This window comes from Tauraco erythrolophus, chromosome 9, assembly GCF_009769465.1.
Source record: "Tauraco erythrolophus isolate bTauEry1 chromosome 9, bTauEry1.pri, whole genome shotgun sequence".
NCBI classification, from domain to species: domain Eukaryota; kingdom Metazoa; phylum Chordata; class Aves; order Musophagiformes; family Musophagidae; genus Tauraco; species Tauraco erythrolophus.
The window spans coordinates 31,244,254-31,267,486 of NC_141473.1; the positions used below are offsets into that span (position 1 = coordinate 31,244,254).

A 23,233-nucleotide genomic window follows, 5' to 3' on the forward strand; every position below is an offset into this window, starting at 1 on the left:
GTCTCACCACTTCAGAGGTATCACATCCATGAAGAATAAAGATCTAATGGCTGATTCAGGACTAAGTGGAAAGGTATGGGCCGAAAGACAAGTCCAAAGAGTTTAGAAGTAGGTCACAAGTGGGACAACTTCCATATCTGTAGCACAAAAATAACTTTTCTGCAAGCCATGATCACACAGCAGTTGAGGTTATAAGCCTGTTGTTGGTTTTGTCTCATGTTTGTTTCAGTTCCTTCCCAATAACGGAATTTATTAAGTAAATATACATAATGCTTAGGTCACGTCCAGTTACTTGTAGGAAAGGCACATTCATATGTGAAACACAGCACATAAAATATTCATATATTAACCTGCATTATAGCAGGATGCACACAATTCTGAAATAAAAGCAGCAGGAAGGAACAGAGGGAAGTTGCTTATTTCTTTCAGTTTTCAGTCCAGAACTTGTGATTTCATCTCCCTGGAGAAGTGACCACGACAGTAAGAACAGGATTTGCCCTTAAAATTACCAACATCGCTCTCTGCTTTGCCCCACGTGTCACTGTCGTTGCCCTAGGGCTTAACTGCTCTTACATAGCCGTGTCTGTCACAGGTCAGTAAGGGCATTTCTGCAGTTTTCTAGGTGCTTCCATTAAGCATAGAAGAGGGACAATCAGAAAGAGAGGGGTCCAGATCCAACCAGTGTGATAAGGAGATGCAAATCCACAGCCTTTAATAACAAGGCCTTCCAAAATCCTAGAGAGATTTTATCCTCTATTTTTTCAGCTAGCATTGGAATGAATCCAGAAAACCTTTACATTTAATGCTCTGCAGGATGTGCTGAACTTTGGGCTGCGCATCTCATCATTCAAACTGAGACATGATCTAGCAGTCCTGGACCAAAATTTCCATCTGTCTTGTCAGTGGAGCATCATTCTTCCTCATTTTGTTCTTAATGCCAGGGTGCATCACCCTGTAAGACAGTGAGAAAAGAAATACAATTTATGATGGCAACAAAACTAAAAGCAGCGCCATTGAGTAAAGCAAAACCAGGAAGAAAACTACATCCAACCTCCACAGCCTTTTTTTTTGTTATTATTATTAGGATGTGGTGATGGAGGTAGCGCTTTACAGCAGCTCTTGGCAAGTGTTTTTTTGTAACACTAATTAAAAACACACAAAAAAAGTGGGTGTGAGATCCAGAGATGACAACCCAAACAGAAATTCTTAAAAATACTCAATAATCCTGACTTCTCCAAAGGACTACTTCAAGAAAATCTTCTACTTTGATGAGAATAGAGTATGATTCACAGACCTACTTTGCAAAGGCCATAGAAAAATGGATGTTTGTAAGCTCTTTTTTGCTGTGCATTTACTCTGAATTCCCTTAATGCCCATAATTTGTTGTACATACCATGAATATTCTGCTGCTAAAGCCAGGGTATTTCAGCCTTTAAATTGTAGAAAAAAACCCACATGTGCAGACACTGGAGCAAGCAGGTCTATGACATTTTCTGGCACCGTAACAAGAGTCTGTTACACCACTCAGTATTTTCTTTCCTTTCTTTTCTCTTCCTTTCCTTTAAGCTAACATCCTTTTCCTGTGCCTGAGGGAGAAGGCAGACGATAAAAGCTGAGTTCCTGTTCACAGATAAGTTTAGAAGGCAGCCAAGCTCAGAAGTTCCTTGAATAAGCTATATTCCTACCACCTTTTTTTTCCTCCCCCTCTGTCAGAGACGTTCGAGCCCCACACAGGAACCAGAGTCACATTGTTCAATAGCCACGGACATTTCCACAGTAGCTGGGAGGGTCGAAAGCTTTTTCCGCTCTTTGTTACAAATTTTATTTTTTGATTTTCTTTTCTTTCCTTCTTCCAACTTTCCAGTTAAAGAATATTGCCAGAGCATTCCTGAATTAATCCAGGCTGCTCTTCAGAGAAGAGAACAAGGGACAGGTGTAAGCGAGTGGGGAAAAAAGCCCACGATGCTAGTGAAGGTTTTGCTCATCTGTAATACAATAGGGCTGGCAAAGCTGGTCAAACACTCAGACCATCATGGCTATCATGATGGTTTGGTGCACAAGCCACGAATTTCTGAGACCTCTGCATACCCCCAGAGGACTCCTCTGTCCAACGAGAAAGAAGGTTATTGGGAGTCAGAAAGGCTCAGGGACAACACTCAAGATTACCCTTCAAGTATGGTCTCCTCACATCAGGAAGAGAGAGAGGATTTGGAAGCTGTGAGCCCACAGTCCCGAAATGGGTAAGTACTCCAATGTGTCTGTCTTACACGTTATGATGGGGCAATCCTGCCTGATACTTTATAATCTGCTGATAAAGGACCATTTTCAATAGAAGTTTCTCATTAAGATATATTAGATTTTAGGGATCAATCTATATCCAAACAGGAGGGTTTAAAATGTTTTAACTACAGAAACAGAAAGCCAAATTGCTTGTGGAGGATGAAACCACAGATGGGACTGGCTCTTTGTCCTAGTCTGAGACGACAGGATGGGTTTAGGTCTCTGGACACACCTGGCAAGCATGAAGCCTTCCAGTTCTGCTGTAGCACATAAAAACCTCCACTATTTCTGGCAAAGCAGAAAGAGATGATATTAATTTACTGACTTTTTCTCATCACAAACCAATGCTGATTATTTTTGCTGATCGTGACAACCTTTGCCCATCATCGAAATGTGCCTGGCTGCAGTCTTGGGCCTTGGGAATGGAGAGGGAAAGAGAATGGCAGGATGTTAGCAAAAATAAAAATAGCAAGGAGTAAACATAACGAAGTAAGTAATAATTAATAAGCATGAAAATTACTTCAAGTTCACTCCCCCTCTAAAAAAAAAGTTTTCACGACAGTGAAATGCTTCTTATGGTGACCTACAGCAGAAGAGTAGCCAGCCTGAGTGGAAAAGGCAGGTACTTCACCAGAAAGATTTCCAAACACTATGATATTTGTAGGTTTTACAGGGCATGTAAGTAGGTCTCTAAATGTTTAAAATAGATGAAAACCAAGAAGGACAGTGAATGAATCTTTCATTGCCCTGATGGATAGGTACTGCAGAGCCCTGTTTGGGAGAGCTGAAACAGCAGCACAGTGAGCGCTGTTCACAGCTCAGTGCTTTAGCATGCCCTGGTATTTTTCCCTTTAAATGCTCTTGAGGAAAGGAAAAAAAGGGAGATGGAAAGAGACTACAAAAAACCTTGCTCATGTCATGCTTCTCTTTCATGCAAACTAAAGTAGGCAATCTTGTTTCTAGTCTCACCTACATGTACAATCAAGGCCTCCCTGCTGCACGTAGCGTGCTGAGTGTATTAAAACCCTGTCACCCTTCACGCTACATCTTCCCACAAATCTATACCTCCCACCGTTACCCTTAAGTCATTTTCTAAAGCCTGTAAGTGTTGACTTCCAGCTTCCTGATGGGTAGTGTTCAATGACGACATGCACTGTTAATTCACTAATTCCTGGTTAATGCATTTCAGACACTGTCAGAGGAAGGAAAACAAAGCCTAAGTGGTACTTTGGACTTCCAACGTTATATTGCAAGGTGGTAATCATTTGACTGCTGGTTGAAATGCTGAAAGCATTCTAAAAACTATAAGTACTATAAAAATTCAACAGTGTAAGAAGGTGCATGCACAGGTCAGCAAGATGCTGTAATATACTGTCCTAACACAGATTTCTTCATTTGCTATGGAACTTTGCTCAGCACCAGCTATTATTCATCCTAATTTCCTCCCAAGAAGAGAAATACTTCCTCCTTTTATGGATATAATTGCATAATGAGTCAAATCATAACGTTCTTCCCAATTACAAAGCCATGTTGATGACTACAGGCAATCAAAATCTAGCCTGGCAATAGCTTTGAGGGATTTGTTCTTTTGCTAGAGCTAACACATTTATAGTGTGCACAAGCCCAGGAAGCTGGTATGTCTTAGGAAAGAAATTTGAGATTTTGAGGGGATATCCAAAAGTGAGGGGAGAGAGTGTGGATAAGACAGGACAGCACAGCTCCCCTTGTAAGTTCTAAAAGTCACTGCAAACAGTTGAAGTAATGTACCTTCAGAGCCTGATGTCCTCAAGTGCACGTAGGGTGCTTCTTGCTGGAGTATCCTGCTATGCACAGACGAGAAGCTGTCATGAATCTGGTGTTTCCTCCCTACAAGCATGACACATGCCCTGGAAAAAAACATTGAGGAACTGGGCTTATATCTCTACAGGGGAGAGCAAGAAGAAAAGCATCAGGAGTTAATCAGGAATTAAGAGATACAGGGAGATAAAGACACGCCATAAAAAAGCCCAGGGTGGTGAATAATTTTCTGCCCAAACTACGTCCCACTTCTAGTTTGCTTTTGAAATACAGAAATAGTTTATTTTCAGAACTAGGAAACAAACCAACAAAATCTATGGTAACTTTGTCTCTGAGACAGAGTTTTGACTCTCATCATTTTCTAACAAAAATAATGTGTTTTTTTCCAACCTCTTGCTATTTTCCCTATGTATTAGGAATAGTGATTGTTACAAAATATTATCTTTTTTTTTAAATTTAGATTGTTATTTTTCGTATTGCAGTTATTTGAATAATTTAGACCATCACAACTATTAACTAGTCAGACGGAATCCTCTAGTTTGTGTTTTAGAAAGTAAGGTGAAACAACTCATTGGATATTTTAGTTTACTAATTCTTCTCAGAATAACAAGATTATTTTAACAAGAATTTTAATATAAGAAAATCAGTAAGAAGTCACTGGCCTTTAGGTGAGTTTTTTAAAAAGACAAATGTGTGGATAATAATCCTCTTGTTTCAACTATTCTTTAGAGGAAGAACTAGGTAATAGTTCATTATCTCAGTAGTTGCTTGTATCTGAGTGCACCAGAGAAGCTCTGCACGTTCAAAGTGGACAAGTGTTTGTACTTGTTACTTACAAAATAAAAAAGTATCAAAAAGGGCCAATTTTTCAAAGGAAATAATATTTTTTACTTTTCCCCTGCCCAGCAGCTGTACCTCATATGAGCTGATTGGTTTGACTTCAGATATTTTATTCCATGGTTGAGGGAAATGGATTCATATGTACCCAGACTTTCTGTAGAATTAAAAGGGGAAATGAAAGCACAAGTATATGAAAAGATCTGTACTGTGGACTGTATTAGCATTTGTTTTATCAATGGAAGATGAAAAGCAAGAACAGTAAAAATAAGTTCTGGATTTCATAAGCAATGCATAATACCCCAAATAGCTAATAAATACATTTGCACTCCTGATTTCCCAGATGCCTAAAGCAGAACTTCATGGGAATGCTCTGTTGTTACCGGTGGCTTTCTTGTGGTTGGATAACCAATCCAACTGCTGTCTGATCAAGTCATATTGAAAGGGATGTATTATCAAGGAGATAATACATCACTATTGTGTTATCTTGACAACTGCTATGTGGATGACACACCTGGTAGCTTGAAGAAACTCGTCCTAAACTGACAAGCCATCTTGGAGATTTTTCTTTCTTTAGAGCCACTTCCATCAAATACTTGGTAGTGACACACACCTGAGCAAGGTGCGATGCTGAGCTGGCCTCAGGGGAGCTGACGGAGAGGGAGACGTAAGTACGTACACAGCTGTGTGCCTTCCCTTTGGCTGTACGATTCAGACCTGGGCAGACAGAACTGGACACACACGTCCTCCACATGGCTATATCAGGGCCAGGAACATGGTGGCCCAGTCTTTGAAAAGAAAGGTTCCCTGGCCCTGGGGAGAACATGCCATCTTCTCTATACCGTTGCCATGGACTTACCTCTGTTGATCCAAGATCCATGAGAAGACCTCTACTGTCATTACACTCAGAAGGGCTTCTGTTCTGTCCCTACAAACAGATTATTTCTCCTATCAAGCAATGCACTGATGCACCACTAGTGGAAGACTGTAGCACAAAGCTTCTACCTTTTCCCAGTATCAATGGAATCACATCTGGCTGGCTTTAATCTAATCCATGTGCCTGCAACACCAAGGACAGTCAGGCTGACAACTCAGATTTCATGCACTTAGTGTTCCTATATCATTAAAAAAAAAAAAATAGATAAATAAAGCATCTAAAAGGCGCAATTCCACCACATGCTATCTCTGACAGCAAAGCCCAAAGCCGCCTGTACCCTCAGTTGGCCTGACCTGTCAGTCAAGTAACACTGTGAACCAGATCACGTAAGTGTTCCCGGTTAAAAATAAACTTAGGAAAAAAGCAGAGGTTATTTTTAACTTTCTCTCTCAGTAACCATACTGACAGAGTTGTTGCCCAAATGGATGGCTCACCCAGTAAGGGAGAAATGAACTGTGGCGATGAGATGGGAAGGAGCACAGCAAACAAAGCTGTTTTCCCAGCTCAGTCTCAAAGCTGTTTTCCCAAACTAAGCAGTCCCTGTATTTGGATTTTCCCTCTGGTTGGGTGGGTGGTTTAGTTCTCCATCTTTCTTTTAATCTGCAAACATGTGCTCAGTCTTGTATCTATGGGGTGTTTTCTTACAATTACAATGTATTTGCAAAAAAGGAAAACAAGCAACCAAACAAACCCAAACCGATCCCCACCACCTGAATTATAAATAGCAAAGGCAGAAACCTTCAGCATAAGTAAATCCTTAATTGCCTTAACATAATTTGAGGTTTGGACACACGACTCCATGAAGTCACCCTTGATTACAGGAAGGCTTCTTGATGTCAACCAGCTGTGCTGTTATCTCACTGAAACACATACCTCTGCCTTTAATTTGGCACCACGAGCCACAAAGAAGTGGCATCTTTCTGGTTACACAGGGTGTCAAAATACAGAACAACCATCCTGTGAACTATAGACAAGCAGAGGAAACCCAAATCAGTCTTATTCTAGGGAGAGTCAGAACAATGCTCAATCTTAATAGCTTATTTTCATTGTCTGTTTTGACAGGAAAATATCCATTAATTTAGTTAAGACCAGTTTCACACTGACTGTATTTCTTCAAAACTGGACAGGGACTTTCTTAGGAAGCTTATGGGATACTGAAATTTCCCAACAAAGGGCCATAGAACATATGCTTAAAATAAAACAGGTTTGGATGAAATGCAGCAAAATGTGATCTTCAGTCCCTGACATCCTGTGAACTAGTGGAATGGCCATTGAGTGCTCAACAATAGCTTTCGCAGTGCCAAGTTCATTAACAGAAGCAATGGTTTCCTATCAAAGTTAGGCACTTGGCTCCTTTCGGGGCTTTAGGAAATTCTCCAGTTAAGCTTTTGCCTCAGACAGTGACTGCCAATCAAAACCATCACTCAGTCTTTGGCTCTCTTGTTTTGCTGCACAGCTGCAGGTGGAACAGCTCCCCACTAGTGTATCTGATGCAAGTGACACAGCTTCATTGCATGCGATACAGGAGCTATCAAACCCTCCTGCCCAAAGGATTATTTCCTTTGTTACACAGCTCATTAGTGCAAGCTGCAGCAACTCATTCTTTCAGCAGATAGCCAGGGTTTCAGCATAACCACAGAACCACCATCAGCACTATTACCACGTGGATCCGACATCTTCCTTCTCCTGAGATATACCCCTTGAACGAGGGATCAGCAGCCAATCCTGAACACAATTACATTCATGCCCAAAACACAATCAGGGCAAACATTGGTGCACGTTGCACCCTGCATGCACGCTGTCTGGGAAGCTCACCTTCCCGCAGATTTTTGACCCGCTGGCACCAGCACAACTGAGCTAATAGGTGGTCACTGTCTGTGATTCCTGCCTCACAGCAAGGTGTGAAGTTGACAAAGGAGTGGGTGTACTACACTCAGGGTGAACTTAAACCATCGAGTTTGGCTCAAAACCAGCTCCCAGCCAAGCCTGCCTTCTCTTGAGCTCCTGCTTCCAGTGAGGCTCCAGGCTGGGGACTGGATTTGCTCAAAGCCTACACTGCAATAAGTCTTCAGGACGTTCTGGAGGACAAGTTCCACCTGATAATAGACTAACTGGCACTACTGTTGGAATAAACATGGCGTTCAACCAGCATCACTCAGGGATCTGTATGACTTCCAGCACTGTATGGAAATGCACGTTTGAAACTACCACTGCTACTTCTATCAGCCCAACTTGTTGAGGTAAACCTGAAGTCAATCTGTCTGCTTGAACGCCAGTGAAAAACCAGGGTGATTCGTGGGATGAGTCACAAGAAGATCCCAGACCCTGCCTGAGAGGGAGCTCTACTCATCCTAAGGGAAAGACGGAGAAATACCAGTGTCTGCTGTCTGATTTTAGTATAGGGCTTCTGGCTGCTCGGGAAGAGCTGGAGAACTCACTAGTAGACCACCAGTGATCACTTGCTGTCTGCTAATTAAAAACCTGCTGGCACACCATGTTCCCTCAGAGAGCAAGCACCTTTTTCAGCAGCTGAATATCTTCTGCATTCCATAATAAATAAAAAGACATATCTGTCTTAAATCTGACCTGCATAGTCCTAGTTTAGATTCATTTAAGTGTGATATTTTACCTCTGTTTTATTGAGGTGTTTTTTTCTTGTCAATGAGAATTTTGCGCTGAGGGAAAAACAGAACACAGATTATTCCATAGCCAATGCCACATTCTTTTTTTTTTCTCCACTTTAACTGTTATAAGTCAGGAGTTATTCCACACAAGTCAGTGGAAAATCACTTGATTAAATTAGAAAAACATAGTCCTCTATTGTAATCCTGTAGCACATCTAAACAGCAGTAATTGTGTATCTGGTGCCTTTGCACTGTATAGAAAATGAAAGTGTCGTGGACCTGGGAAATTTTGTACTCTGTCAGTGGTAGATGCAGGAATGGCTGGACAGGAGTTTTCCAAGTAATTATAGAAACTACCTTCCTTGAGAAAAGAAACCTGAGGAAACTGATGTGAAAGACAACTCAGTTGTACAGCCAAAGGAATAATACAAGTTACGGAAAAACAATGTCCTGAAGTCCTGAAGCTTTTCTTCAGGCAAAAATTCCACTGACCTAGAAAGTGTCTAAAATTATGTATCACAGTGCTAATCACGAGAACATGTAATTAAGAAAAATAAAGCATGTAAGTACCTATCTGAGCCAGGGGACATTATTCACACTCAATATCATGCAGTAACTGTCAGTGTAGCAGTGTATAAAAAAAGGGACTACCACGTATCCATTTGAGCTGAGTGATAATTACTGCAGACCAGCCATCTTGCTTTATTTCCTGGTTCTGTGGGTTTTATTTTGTTATAAGGTGGCCTGGCCAAATCCTAGAATCAGAGATAGAACTACCGGCGTTTTGCAACGTTTCAGTAAAAGCAGAAGTAGTATTCAACATAAGAAAAAAATGATTGTAAGATCAGTTTTTAGTTTAAAGACCTTAAAGGTTCAAATAAAAGGAGCTTGAGTTAACCTAAATTTAGTGAATCTTATTTAAATACAGAATACTTTGTCATCAGAGGTATTAAACATCAGACAAAAGACGACACTTGCCTCAAAAAAAGTGTAAGTGGATAGATGCACGTGAAGACTCTATTCAATAAGGAGATTACGAGAAAGCCTAGGAAGAAAAACACCTACTCTAGCAAAGGAAATTATTCAGACACTTTTTTCCTGGTTTAAAAAAAAAGGATTCATTTGCTTGGAATATAAAACAGGAAAAGCAACTGTACAAATGAAACATCTGCAGCCTTGGATTTGCTAGGGTTCCCTTAAGTGTTGCTCTAACTTCCAGTACTGTGATAAACTTTACCAGACCAGAGAGAAAGCTCTTCTGCCCTCCTCACATGAGCGACTTCTTTCTACTCCTCTCTCTCCTTGGCAGCAGAAGCTTGAATCAAAAGGAAACTATATTAAAGAGAATAAAAGCAGAGGGTGTTAAGTGGGTTATATATTCAGTGAATGAATCGACATAATTACAAAGAGGGGAAAAAACACAGAAGCAGAACACAAAGCTGCTGTGTTCCAGCTGAATAAAGAAAGTGCTATTTGTGAAAGAGCAGCTCTTTGAAACTTCACAGACTGATTCAGAGCTTACTGGTGCCAGCAGAAGAACTCCTGCTCGCCTTACTGAACGTTAGATCAAGCCTTTTTAAGTCTTTTACATTGTACCACTTAACATAAAAGAATGACATATTTTCCCTCAAGGTTAATACAGTTAAGGAGTATTTTTAGTTACAGATAGCAGTTTCCTTAAAGGAAGCATTTGACGAGATGTGCAAAAAATACTGCAATAAAAATTTCATCTTTGGGCACACATATCTATATTGCAGCTCATTATAGATGGAAAAGATAGGCCTTATTTACTTATTTGATGAAAGAATAAATTTTGACAAGCTTCATGGAATTCAGATCTACTAAAAGTGTGTGTGATTAAAACTAAAACATGGTGTGATGTAGCCCTTCAGCTCCACAATTAAACTTTTAAGATCAAGTGAGAGAGAACTAGTGAGCAGAAACTAAAGAGAAACAGACATAAAGAAATGAGACCACCATTAAAGACCACCATTCTGCATAATGCTAATAACTGCCCAAAGTTAGGATCAACCATCGATTCAATTTCTCATACAACATAACCCTTTCTACAAACAGGAAGCCCACCAGATACCTCCAATGCATTAACAGGTTTTGAAAAGGAATCCTCGTATTTTCTGTTAAGTGTGTGTGCACATTTACACATGCAATATAGCCAAAGTACCCACAGTCACACGATGCCACATTCTTGCTCACACACGTGTTGATGCATGTAAACGTCTGGTTTAGATTTGTATGGCTTACATGACTCAAAGGACTTGTTTGGGAGCTATGTATGGTGGGAAAAACAAATCAGCCCAAATGATGATTCATGGGGAGTGGATTGTTTTCATTAGGAAAGAACAAAAAATAGAATTCTTTGGCTTTAGTGTTAAAAGGAGGTTTCCACACTGAATGCAGCCTCCTGCCTGGATCTGGCAGACATCCCACGGGCAGACCCAAGATACTGCACCTAGCAACACCGCCAGCCAGCGTTGGTCTCCTGGCTTTAACCGAGCTGCTCAGTGACACACGCAGAGTATTTGACTCTTGAAGAGTAACGATTTAATAAAAACTTGAGGATTTGTCCTCCGGTTCAGTCCCATCAGAAACAGGATTCCCACCGATAACAGGCACAAAAATTCACCCCGTCATTTACAAAGGCCTTTAAAACTACAGCTCACCACAGCTGTTTCAACTTGAAATCGCAGCCCAGGCTGCAGCAGATCGCCTCCCTGTTCAGCTCTCCCAGCGCCGCAGGCTTTGCCAGATTCCTGCCCTGCTTTGAAGAGACAAAGAGTTTTGCTTGCATGGGTGTTCACTGAAATTGCAATCACATTTTCCTTAAGAAACAGGGGAGCAAATCAGGCTGCCTATGTCCCAGCAAGCCTGGTGAAATGTTCCCAGCTAGCCCAGGCTGTCTGCCCTTTCTTCCTGAGGTTTCCAGCTTCCTTGCAGCTTCCTCCCCTCCTCCTCATCACCCGGCCGCTGTGGCCACAGCTTCTGCTTTTGTGCGGGACTCAGTTCCCCATTGTTTCTGCGTCTCTCTCAGAGAGGCAAACTTTTTCCATATATGCTGATCATCAGACATTTGGTTCCTGTCTTCCCATTTAAAAATACACCACCTAAAGTTCAGCTGCTCTTTATCAGACACAGCTGTCTCCCCCACGCAATTCTGTGCTTTGTTTTAACACAAGCTCTGACAAACACATGGAGTACAAGAAACCTCTGATCTCTCCAAATACCCCATCTGATATGATTACTACTGTGTAGGGCCTGATACTACTTTTGTTCTGAGAAACTAGTGTTGACTTCTTAAGAGAAAGGAATTCAATAGTATGTATAACAGCATATAATGTGATTTAGAATTTTTCTCCAGGATTCATTTAAGCAGATACGCTGCATATATAGACACCAACAAGCTCTAAGGCTCATAGTAATGGCTGCACCTATACTGGATGCTGTTCTACTGGGGGTAGAACAGCAGACTCTTAGAGACGCTGAACAGAGGGAGAAAAAACCCAACTCATGTGAAAACAGCACCTGCTCACTCATCAGGTTTACTCTCGGGCATTCACACTTTTTTCACATTTACCTGGACAAACCTCCAGGTACTGAATTGCCAGCGGCAGCATCAGGAAGAACAATGTTAAAAAAATCCCAAACAAACCACAACCACATATTGACCAGTTCTTGCCATCACTAATATACCTGTTATATGGACATCTAACATAACAAAGTAGCTCTGTTTTTGAGATTCAAGTGGTCTTCAACAAGGACAGCTAATTTAGTTACAATTAGAGAGCTATTTCCTCAGCAGGTGTTTAACGTGAGGGGGTGATAAAGGCCTCAAACCCCATTTGTAACTGATTTCTTGCTAATCTTCCCATCTGGAAGACAAGACTGTGATTTAAACTGTGCAATCGGTTGCTTTGGTTCAGAATAGTTAACAGCCCCAAGGCAGCGAGCATTGTGGCATGTTGGGAGGAGCTGCAGGTTCTGATGCAAAGGGAAGAGCTGGATTTCATGGGTCACTGGGGAAGATGGAGCCCTTTGCAAGAACTAGTCAGTTTACCTGTTAACCTGGCAGCCTGTTTGGACCTGTCTATGTAGAGGTAACTCTGGCAAGTTAAGGTTAACTTGCTATAGCAGTGAGGGTGGTATATATTTTTTCATTTCTCTCTCTGAACTGCTCAACCCTCTCTTTTCCCTAAGGAAGAGAATTAGCATGTTTTAGCACCAGTATGTTCTTAAGTGGTACGCTGCAACTTCCTACTGACTCTGTGCACACACAGTTTTAGCAATAACCATGGCAGGTGCTCTCCTACAATAGGCAGGACGTGGAGCCAAACTTGTGAAATGCAAGGCCTCAGGCTGTCTTTAAAACAGGTTGTCTCTAAAATGGAATTGGTGGTTCATTGGCTCTTCCTCTGCAGGTTCTGTAGCCAGAGTTAAACAACGAGAGAGCAGGGACCCTTGTCTCCCTATAGCTTCTTTGACCTAAGCTATCAAAACCCTTTTCTACTCATCACTGTCCATAGAGAGTGGTAGGACGCCTTGGTGTTTAACTGGTGAACTTCTGTAAACACACTACCTGAAACAATGTTTTGAATACATGCATAGCTTATGAACAATAATTGCAATTACTAATTAATCAGATGCTAATATTTTTTTTCCCCCCATTTCCCATTATAGTTATTACTACTTACTTCCTGTCACTTCTGGTCTTGGATTTTAACTATCAAACTTCAACCAACCATACACTTCCATGTCTTGACTTTAAGCTTTTGAAAAGGAAGAGGGTTACCTACACTCTGGGATTAACAGATGCCTATAAAATTCTGACTTGGAAAATCTACCAGACTAGTAAAACTCACACGTCCTTGCTATGAGCATAAAACTGAAACCCAAGAAAATCACCTTCATTTTCCCAATATTATTTTCCTGCAGGTGATGGGAGAAATTATTTCAAAGGTAGCCTAATTAACTAAGTTCAATCAGTTACTATATTATCTTGAAGAAGTAATACTTAGGCAGACACTGATTATTAATGGAGTTTAGGCAGGATTAAGTTTTCAGAAGCTGTCTGCCTCAACGGGATGAGTCAGTTGTTAGGCATCTGAAATGGCAGCATGCCGAGAAAGGGAATTTGACATTTAAAGTGACATTAACCTGCAGGTTATCGGGAGCTGGAAATTTCTCCTGCTAAATGAAAGGACTGGAAATGGAATTAATGCATCAAAGTTCAGACAATCAACCCTTTTGTAACAAACTCAGATAAACATCACAAATGAAAACAAATGAACAGGGAGCAGAGGGAGAAGCTAGCAAGCATTTTCCACTTTCCTCATCATCCAGCTGGAAAAAAAAAATAATAGAAGGCCCTTCTGCATTTCATTCTTCCTTGGTGCTGTTACAAGCAGAGACTTTAAGAGACCTACTTCAAATTCCTCTCCCGTGTTCTTCTTCTACTAGGAACTGGTGCTCCTTCATGCAGTCCCGGCTGGTAACATACATAGAAGCCTGCATGAAGGAGAAGTACATTGTCAACTCCCAACAGCCCTGTCTAAATGGAGCACCAGACTGCCAGAAGATCATGTAAGTATCCTAAATAAAACCAATGAAGGCAACGGAGTTTTTTTCTGAAGCATCTAAATGATATTTTCAAAAGTATTTAATGTCACATTTTAAAAAGAATTTCAAGCACCTACTCAATTTAATACCAAAATGATATAGGGTCTAATTCATGTACCTAAGGTAATCAGGTATTTAAGTAACCTGGGCAAAAAAATGCCTTTCCAAGCCATTAAGTACAGGACTACAAGGTGATTAAGTGATTTTTTTTAAATCTTCCCACGTTTATTCAGGAAAAAAAAACAGAGACCATACCTTTTCCATGATTTTCAGGTCATAACGCACATGCATAACTCAAAAAAAACCCTCTGCCTGTGGCCATCAGTAAGACCATTTATATGGAAGGAGTTGGAGATGTGCAATTGTCCAACTGCTTACTCTTCTTTCAGAAGGACTGGCTGCCCAAAGAGAACTGGTGAAAGCCAATAATGTATCTGAAGTTACCAAGACTGGTGCATGTTTAAAGCTGGGAGACACTGAATCACAACTCATTTTTGAAGTGAAATAACATTTAATACTCGCCTACATGTTTTCACACCTATGTAGTTAACTGATTGCAAAAATGCTTTTGTTATTTGCTAATAGAAATTAATTTCTCTTTCTCTGAACAAAACAAGTTTCATGAATATTTTGGTGAAGTTTTTAACAAATCTGTATCTTCCTTGGTACCAGGGACATTTTGGAATATTTCTTTAAAAAGAAAACTTTCTCTACAACTTGAAGTATTACAGAAGTAAAAGCTCAGTCCACAGTTGATTGCAAAGGACTCTACTACAATAAATATTGCAGTTGTGTTTCTGATAGTTACATACATTTGCCATCTGTGACGTTTCTCAGATTTGCATCAGATCAGTGCCAGTGTGTTTGGAAAAAAAAAAATCTCTCCTGGAGAACAGTAGTGTGAGGCAGACCCCTGGAGCCCTGCTCACTGAATAGTAGTTACATTCTGTCTGCATGTAAGAATTCGCACACACCTCCTGTTGCAGACAGTAGTCCTGAAACACAATCTTACGTGGGGGAAAAAATTGCTGTGGACTGCCTAAATGTTTTCCTAAGCAGCAGCGATACAGTTTATGACAAATTTCTTAACCGTGTTCTACATAAGTCATCTAGGACATGCTCGGCACCACACTGCTGCCAGAGTCAGTGAATTCACCCCGAGTGACGCCAGCTGACAATAACTTGCAATCTAACGCCCAGACCCTTACTCCCCAGGTACAGGACAGCTCTGAAGCCAGTTTATCAAGTGAAACAGAAGGTTTTGAAGTCTTTGCAGTGGAAATGCTGCCCTGGATTTGTTGGCAAGGACTGTGAACAGCGTGGTAAGGAAAGCTAGAGAACACGCATGAGAACTAATGGTTAAATCCCAGTCGCAGTGGCAAGAAATATTTGCCTATTTGTTTTTCCTTTATTTTTGAGAATTGATGCCTTATTTTCTTCGGTCTGCTATACCTCGAATCACAAACTGTGAAACAAGGAGTAGGTGAAATTAGCTGCAATTAGTAGCTAACAGCATTAGCTACTTATTCTTCTGTTAGTAGCACCTTTGTAACCCTTACACATGGATGAAACTATTCATTTGCCGGGGAGCCTGACAGATGTACAGATCCACCTAGGAAAGCCTAATTCCAGGGAGAAACTGGTGACATCAGAAAGCAGCACTAGTATGTGAAACGCCCCTACGGTCAGTTTGCAGGATGAAGTCATCTGGCAAGGGAAATCACAACATACTCAAGTTCAAACAAGGCAGGCAGCGTTCATCCTCCTGTCTGCATTGCTGCCTCCTCTCTGCAGAGATACAGGCTCTGAGGAGGAGGAGCAGCTCTACAGTACAAGAACAGAGCCCAGGCTTTTACTTCCACGGAAGCTCTAGCAATAGCCTTTATGTACAATAAATTACTACAACTTTTTGCACTGTTGAGTAATGATGTGTGCTGTGCAGCCGCTAAGCAAAAGAGAGGGAGGACAGTGTAGTTTAATAACTGGAGTGCTTCATGGCATTGGTAGGATTTAGCAAATAATACTCCAGAAGTAGAAGGAGAATTTTAACAGATAAAAGTTAATTACCCCCTAGTAATCAAGGCAACCATAACGAAAATGTCAAACGCTTGTGTGAACATTTTGACCTAATGCTTGTCAACTCACACACACAGATGAAACAGGAGTGCCTGTTTTTCTCTCTGTAGACTTAGCTTTTCTTCACAGATTTATCTCTAAGGTGATGCCCCAGCCTGACTTTCATTTATAATGTTAGAAGGATATTGCCAAATGCAGTGCTTCTAGTTTACTCTCTCCTCTGTTACCCTCATTGACCAAAATCAGCTGCTGCTTTTTTATCTCCTTCTTTGTACAGAGTCACTTACTGTAGCTGGTGCCACTAGAACATTCAGGTAACTGTGGAACAATGACGAGGAATTTGCAGATCATTTGATAGGACCCCCAGAAAAAAACCATCTATTTGTAACAGACTAATTTCTTATAACCAGTAACTTGGCATGAACTAAAAAAACACCCTGCTACATAGCATTACAATTAATGCAGTGTTGTATGCCAGAGCAGTACTGTAAGTGAAGTAAGTTCTCCAGACAAGATGTTCTTCCCTTTCCGCAATGCAGAAGCCTGTCTCTACATCAGTTAGACTACACATCAAATTGCCCTTCCTCACCTTGCTATACCGTAGTAGTTTCTGCATCTAAAATGTTTTCACAGATGTATTACGTCTCAATTGCAGATCCCAATTTTATTCTGGTGCCAAGAAATCAAACCGAAGGACGGGAAGAAGAGTTCTCGAACCACAGTATGTGCTTGAAGTTACTTTGCTTGCCATTCTTTCACCTCTCAGTCACCGATGGGAAAAAAAAAAAAAAAGATGGATTTTGTAGCTGCTATTTTAACATGATAAACTAAGGATAGTATCTCTAGTGAATGTGTTATTTGGGAAAGCTTTTACACAACTACATTTTGTTTATTGGCTTAAGTGAGGGTTTTTGCCATAACACTACATGAACGGTCTAGACAAAGCAGACAAAAGTTTCAAAGTTGTACGCTGGCTGGTCATCAGTGATACCCAGTGAGAATGCCCGCTGGTATGAAGCATTCAACCTTTCAATGGCATGGATGTTTAACTCCTTGTTCTGCTACGTGAATTCACAAGAAAGCACACTGCACCCACAAGTCTTACCAGGAAAAAAAAATAAAAAATCTAGTCAAAATGCTCTTTCAGGGCAGCTACCCAGTAGCTTTGAGAATATTATGGTGTACTGTAGATTCTTATTTCAGGCACTCTGTCCTGCCAACTTAAGTATCCAAGAAGGACCTTTCCTTACCCTCTGTGAAATGGTGTGGCTTGCAGTGCTATTAAGTTCTCTTGTGGCAATCGGCTTTTCATTACAGCTCTGAAAGAGAGCTGTCTCTACAGTATGCTCCCAGCACTGAATGAATAAGCAGTTGCTTTACAGGACTTAAGTGTAAAAAACATTAGATTGAAAGGTCAAAGGTAACTCTGGAGAATAAGAGGCCCCCAGGATGGCACAGCCGGGATATACCAGTTTCTGCAACTCTCAGTGTACACTTTGAAATCCACAGCTCAAATTAGCAGGTATTTATTTAGAGTAACATTTGTTAAAGGGCCCTTCAGCAAGGGGCTATGACGCTTACACTCTGTGCGTCTGATTCCTTAGTGAAACACCTCAATTGCTCTTTCATCCTCTCCTTTTATTCTGGGTTGTTAAACCTTGCTACCCTTTTCAGTCAATTGGCTTGAAAGGAGTCATTATTTCAGAACATTTTTATGGCACGGGGAGGTTTTAAATGAAGAGTATGTTACTGCCATTATGGCTAGTGTGACTAAAGATCTTCTGTTAATATCGAAATATATTAGGTTTTCATCACTGTTGAAAAAGAAAAGTCTTTGCAAAGAAACTGTGAGTTTAGGTAATATATATCAACAAGCCTCCTAAATGTTAGTGCAAAAACTCCAGCGCAAAAAGTACACTGGTGTTCTCGGAGCTTGCCGGTCTTGTAGGAATACCTGTCACCGGGTCGCTGCACTCTGTTGCATGACTTTGTTTTTTTGAATCTTGTGATTAGTGTCAACATCAGTGGATTCCAGAGAAATGTTGGAAGTCATTCAAAATCATGAGGCATTACTGGATGATCTTCAAAGTGATATTCATCAAGCAGTCAGCAACTTAGGTGACTTACAGAGAATATTTGAGAACAACGGTACAAGCATGGTGTTAGAAGTGAACCAGAGCAATTCAGGTGAGAGGTTCGACACAGAACTATCAGCCTGTCAATAGGCCCTGTGAAACCATGCAGACCAGAAAGAATAACTGAAAACAAAAACACTCTGATATTCTTTGGTCTGCTGGTTGTTTCTGAAGTGAAATGAAAGCAAAAACGGATGCTATTTCAATACAAATGAATGAACCAAATTCAAGAGTAACTTGAAATGGGAAACAAGATGAAAGGCAGATTCCTTTGCACTTTTCTGGAATGTAAGAACATGCCTTAACCACAGAACAGAGGTCACTTACACTTGTTAGCTTACTACTCTGCTTCTCTGGCTTCTTTTCTTCTATGGGGATGCAGAGGTTTGAGTTTTGTTCTGTTTTTCATAATTGTGTTATATACTCTGATGTACCAAATATCAGACTGGTATATGTAACAAAATGCAACATTCAACCCTTCTCTGAAACATTATTCCTGCTGTATATTGTAGTGGACAACAAAGAAACTACCGAATTTGACCTACTAACATGAGCCATTGGCTCACAGAAACATTTTCTACTGATACAGACTATTGTTCTCAATGAACTTCAAGCCACTCAGTTCAAACGCTGAAGTTAAAAATCAAGCCTTAGTGTAAGTCACACCTAGCACGGCTACTTCACAGATTTTTCAAGTTATTTAGTTCTGGCTGGAATATTGAGCTGTTAAGATGTTGTGTAACTTTGTGAAGTAGAAGGTGCATTGTAGAAAGCATCAGAAAAAGAATATGAAGAGACAGTCAAGTAAGCAAGAGTCCTCCAGCTAAGAACTGTTGTGAAAATGGGCAGTTACGGTCACTTATGAAACTGCTCGTCCAGGGGTTTCAAAATGGCAGTGTTTTTATGACTTAAACGGAGCAGTCAACACATACTTAAGTTATTGCCTGCAGACGCAAACAAAATGTGCTTTGTAGTAACCTTTATTTAAAATTTAGCTATTTTTGCCAGTATAAGAATTTAGCATGTGCTCAGATTTTTGGGGAGTAAGATGGCAGTTACTGTAGAAAAACCCTGGCCAGATTAAGATGCTTTCCTAAAGTAGATTTTTTTTTTTTTTAATATTATATTAACAGATCTACAGGAGAGGCTTCTGCAGCAAGTTTTGTTTCCCCATGTGGAGAACTTTCTAAGGAAACATTTTAACCCAGTGTGGGCAAGCTTCAACAGAAGCTTACAGAACCTCTCGAACATGGTAAGAAACCTGTCCCATGATGTGGAAGCCAACAAGAAAAGCATAGAAAGGTTCCAAGAGAACACTGTGCCCAAGAAGGAATTCCAAGAGCTGGGAACTAAGTTTGAATCAAAAGTCCAAGAAAATGTAGTGAAAGTTGATCAGATGAAGAGAGATATAGAGAATCAATTGCAAACGCAGCAGGCTAGTATTCACTATAACCTCACCACGATCAAGGCAGACACTGACACAAAGCTCAAGAAGCTTCATAAGATACAGCAGTCTCATTTCTTAGCTTTGAACGACAGCATAGCAAACATGAAACAAGAGCAAAACAGCCTTGAAAATAAATTTGAGACTTTGAAAAAAAATTTAACAGAACTCTCCTCCCATCGTGGTCCCCAAGACGAAAACACCCAGTTAACCATCAGACAAATAAATGACATTCTGGCAGGGCATGGAAAGCAGCTTAAAGAACTTTACATGGAGTCAGATGTGGCCTTTCAGAATATTGCAGTTTTAGAGAGGTGGTTTAAGGAGTTAAAAAAAATATCTCAAAGTATAGGCCAGAAGATATCACAATAACTTTAACGGAGAAATCACTTATTATGGAAGAAAACAATGCAGCAATGGAAAGGCAGCTATCAGAGCTCAACTATACTCTCTCAAACCTTCGGGAAAACTATTCAGATCTGTTGAGGTACATGGAGGAATGTAATTGCCAGAGAATAACTTCTGACACTGATGTACTGGAGGAAGATTTAAAGAATATCACTTATTCTCTTGATGGCACCCAATTAAACTTAAAGGACATGAAGCACTTGGAGTCAGTTTTCAGAGATCTGTTGAGGAACGAAATCGAAGAGCTCTCCTTAGCTTTCCCATCTATCCATCAGTCCCTTAACCTCCGTCAAGAAGAAAATAGACAGCTTCAGTCGCAAGTTATGGCTTTTTCAAAAGACATAGGCTTCTTGAAGAAGAACGATGAAGAAATCCATCGACACATCAAGTATCTCAACAGTTCCTTCAGCTCTCTTTTGAAAGATGCCATGCGACATGAAGCAGCACTGGAGGCTTTACTGGGAGAAGAATTTATGGAAGTCTTTTTTGAAGAGGATCCTAGTATCTTAATATCATCAGTATTTCAGTTGCAAGAATCTCTCAGGCATATCTCAGATAAACTCCAAGAACAAAATGTGACTTTAGAATCTCTTATAAAGAGATTTCATCTCTCAGAGAGAGGTCAACAGAAGAATCATGATGCTCGTACATCTCCTAAGCATCCCAAAGAAGAAACGCAAACATCCCCTACTCCAGATGAAGTTAGCAGTCAACGCAGCATTGTAGAACACATGGAACCTAACTATGAGGCTGCCAAAGATGACTCCTTGGATAGCTCAGCTTATAACGATATCACGACTCTGAAGAATGATATCAAACACCTGAGCCTGGCAATCAAGAGGCACGAATCCAGAAATGACATCAATCTCTGCTGCAATCATACAATAGCAAATGTAATCAAGCCACTCAACATTTCTGTGGAAATTCTCTCAGCAGATTTAGCAACCATCAAGCAGAAGCTGGAGGAACATCTGCTGATTTTTAAACAGGTATTTGGAAGCAATGAAGAATTAGTTGCCTCAAATGTAAGTCTGGATGTCACAAAGATTCAGTCAATGCTGACCAGGAAAGTGAGAAGGCAACAGAAAGGTCAAGATAAGCAGAGAGATAAGAAAAAGCCTGAGAAGCACAGAGGAAGCATGCAGACGATGGGTGGAAGAAATACAGTACAGACAGAACTTTTGGAAAAAGGTGGGTTCTATTCTTTTACTTGCTTATGTGCAGGTCTAGCTTCTTTCTGGGCCCTGCTGTAAGTTCCACACACGCAGCATATAAATTCAGTCAGACCCGTCAGACATCTTGTGGGATGCTGGAGGGAAAAAGTCTGACATTATTTACATCCTTCCTCTCCATCAAAATAAGCAGTTCGAGTAAGAATCAAGTCCATACACTGCTGCACTTTGCTCAAGGCCAGTAAAATTACACCTGTTATAGCTGCTGGGAAATTGGCCTTGAACTAATGCAAAGTTTAGATGTTTAGAACACAGATTTTGTTTGTAGATGCTCATGCTAATGTAGTAGCAGTTTCTCTTTTGAAGCTGATGGGTAGTGCTGGGCTTCCTAATCTTGCTTCTTCGCCCTCTGTTACTTGAGTCTGGAAGGAGGTACTCAAAGCACCAAATCCTTCCTAATGTGGACAGATACATTAAATGAACTGCTATGATTTGCACCAGTGGAACAGAGAGGACTGACCAGAGTGCACTCCCTCTTTCTCATGGCTGAGCTTCAGAGACAAGTTGTCAGCTTATACTTCACTGTGACCGGCCAGTTCTCTTTCCCTGCAAACGTGGCCATAAGCACCCGGTAATTACAACTGCCACGGCTTTAGCACTGGCTTTTATGATTGTAGCCCTTGCAATGGACATACAACACAGAGCAAAAGTCAGCCTGTTCAGGCACCTGTGCTGCAAAACTCTAGTTAAGCCTCAATACGCAGACAATGTATTTCAAACTAATTTATTTTTAGAACAGCAAAAAAGTGGTGTGGTTTTTTTTTTTTTTTTTCCTTTTCCTGGCTGGTCTCAGCCTTATACTTTTCCACGAGTCGTGGTTCAGATACTTCCAGGGAACCATTTGATCTAATCCCAGGCACATACTCATTTCAAGCATTTAGCTTTACAAAGGAGCAGACAGAAATCAGGCCTGATAGGGCTTCATCCTATCTCCCACGCTGATGATCCTGGGGAGCGGAGTGCTCATTACTAAAATCCTGTTCCTCTTTCTTTTTCAGACTCATTGGTGGCATTCCATGTGGGATTCTCAGAGGGAAAGGACAAAGAAAAAACTCTGAGGTTTAATGAAACTTACCTCAATTATGGAAACAGCTATTTCCCTGAACATGGCTACTTTAAAGCACCACATAAAGGTGTCTACCTGTTTGTCATCTCTGTGGAGTTCAGTTCAGGACCAGCATTAGGACAACTCTCCTTTAGCCGCGGGTACAAGAGAACTCTATCAAGTAGTCAGAGGAAAACACCAAATGGAAACACCATGACTACTTTTGCTATGGCAGAAATGCAGAAGGGGGAGAAAGTATGCTTTGAGTTGCTGCAGGGCTCTGTAGTGAAACGGAGTCCACCTGGGACAACAATGAGTGGATTCCTATTATTTAAAACTTGAATAGTGACATTTTGTTTTATTGATATCTTTCCATAGATGCAATGGATCAATTCACTATTGCTTCATCTGTGATGTATTCAATCCTACTGCATGTGTTTAAACATAGCACTACCCTAGATTTGTCTTCATGCTTCTTTTCTGGAAGTGTTTGGCTTTTGATTAGTTGCTTATGAGCAGCAATGAGATTTTCCTTCAAATGATAAGCTAATGGTTTGGACTCCAAATGTATCAGCACGCATTCCCACATCTGTCCACTGTGACAATTGCACCTAATTAGAAAAAATGCTTTGTGGGACTGACTTCACTTATTAGACAAATAATTTCTCTGTTCCCCTGGCAAAAGAGTACCCTCCCATGGCAAATACCTCCACCACTTGCAAGGAAAAGATTTTAGGAAGGACTGTATGTAGCAACTCTCATATTTTGTGAATAGTAGCTTAAAAAT

At 40.6% G+C, this 23,233-nt stretch overlaps 1 protein-coding gene across 1 annotated transcript; it reads left to right on the forward strand.

Moving 5' to 3' along the window:
- Nucleotides 1-1,962: 1,962 nt before the first annotated feature.
- On the forward strand, nt 1,963-22,788 carry MMRN2 (multimerin 2). Its single transcript, XM_009989620.2, is given in 8 exon segments — nt 1,963-2,240; nt 13,948-14,070; nt 15,322-15,428; nt 16,838-16,903; nt 18,196-18,369; nt 19,451-20,086; nt 20,089-21,360; nt 22,400-22,788. Coding segments are annotated over 8 exon segments (3,045 nt in total).
- The last annotated feature ends 445 nt before the right edge of the window (nt 22,789-23,233 follow it).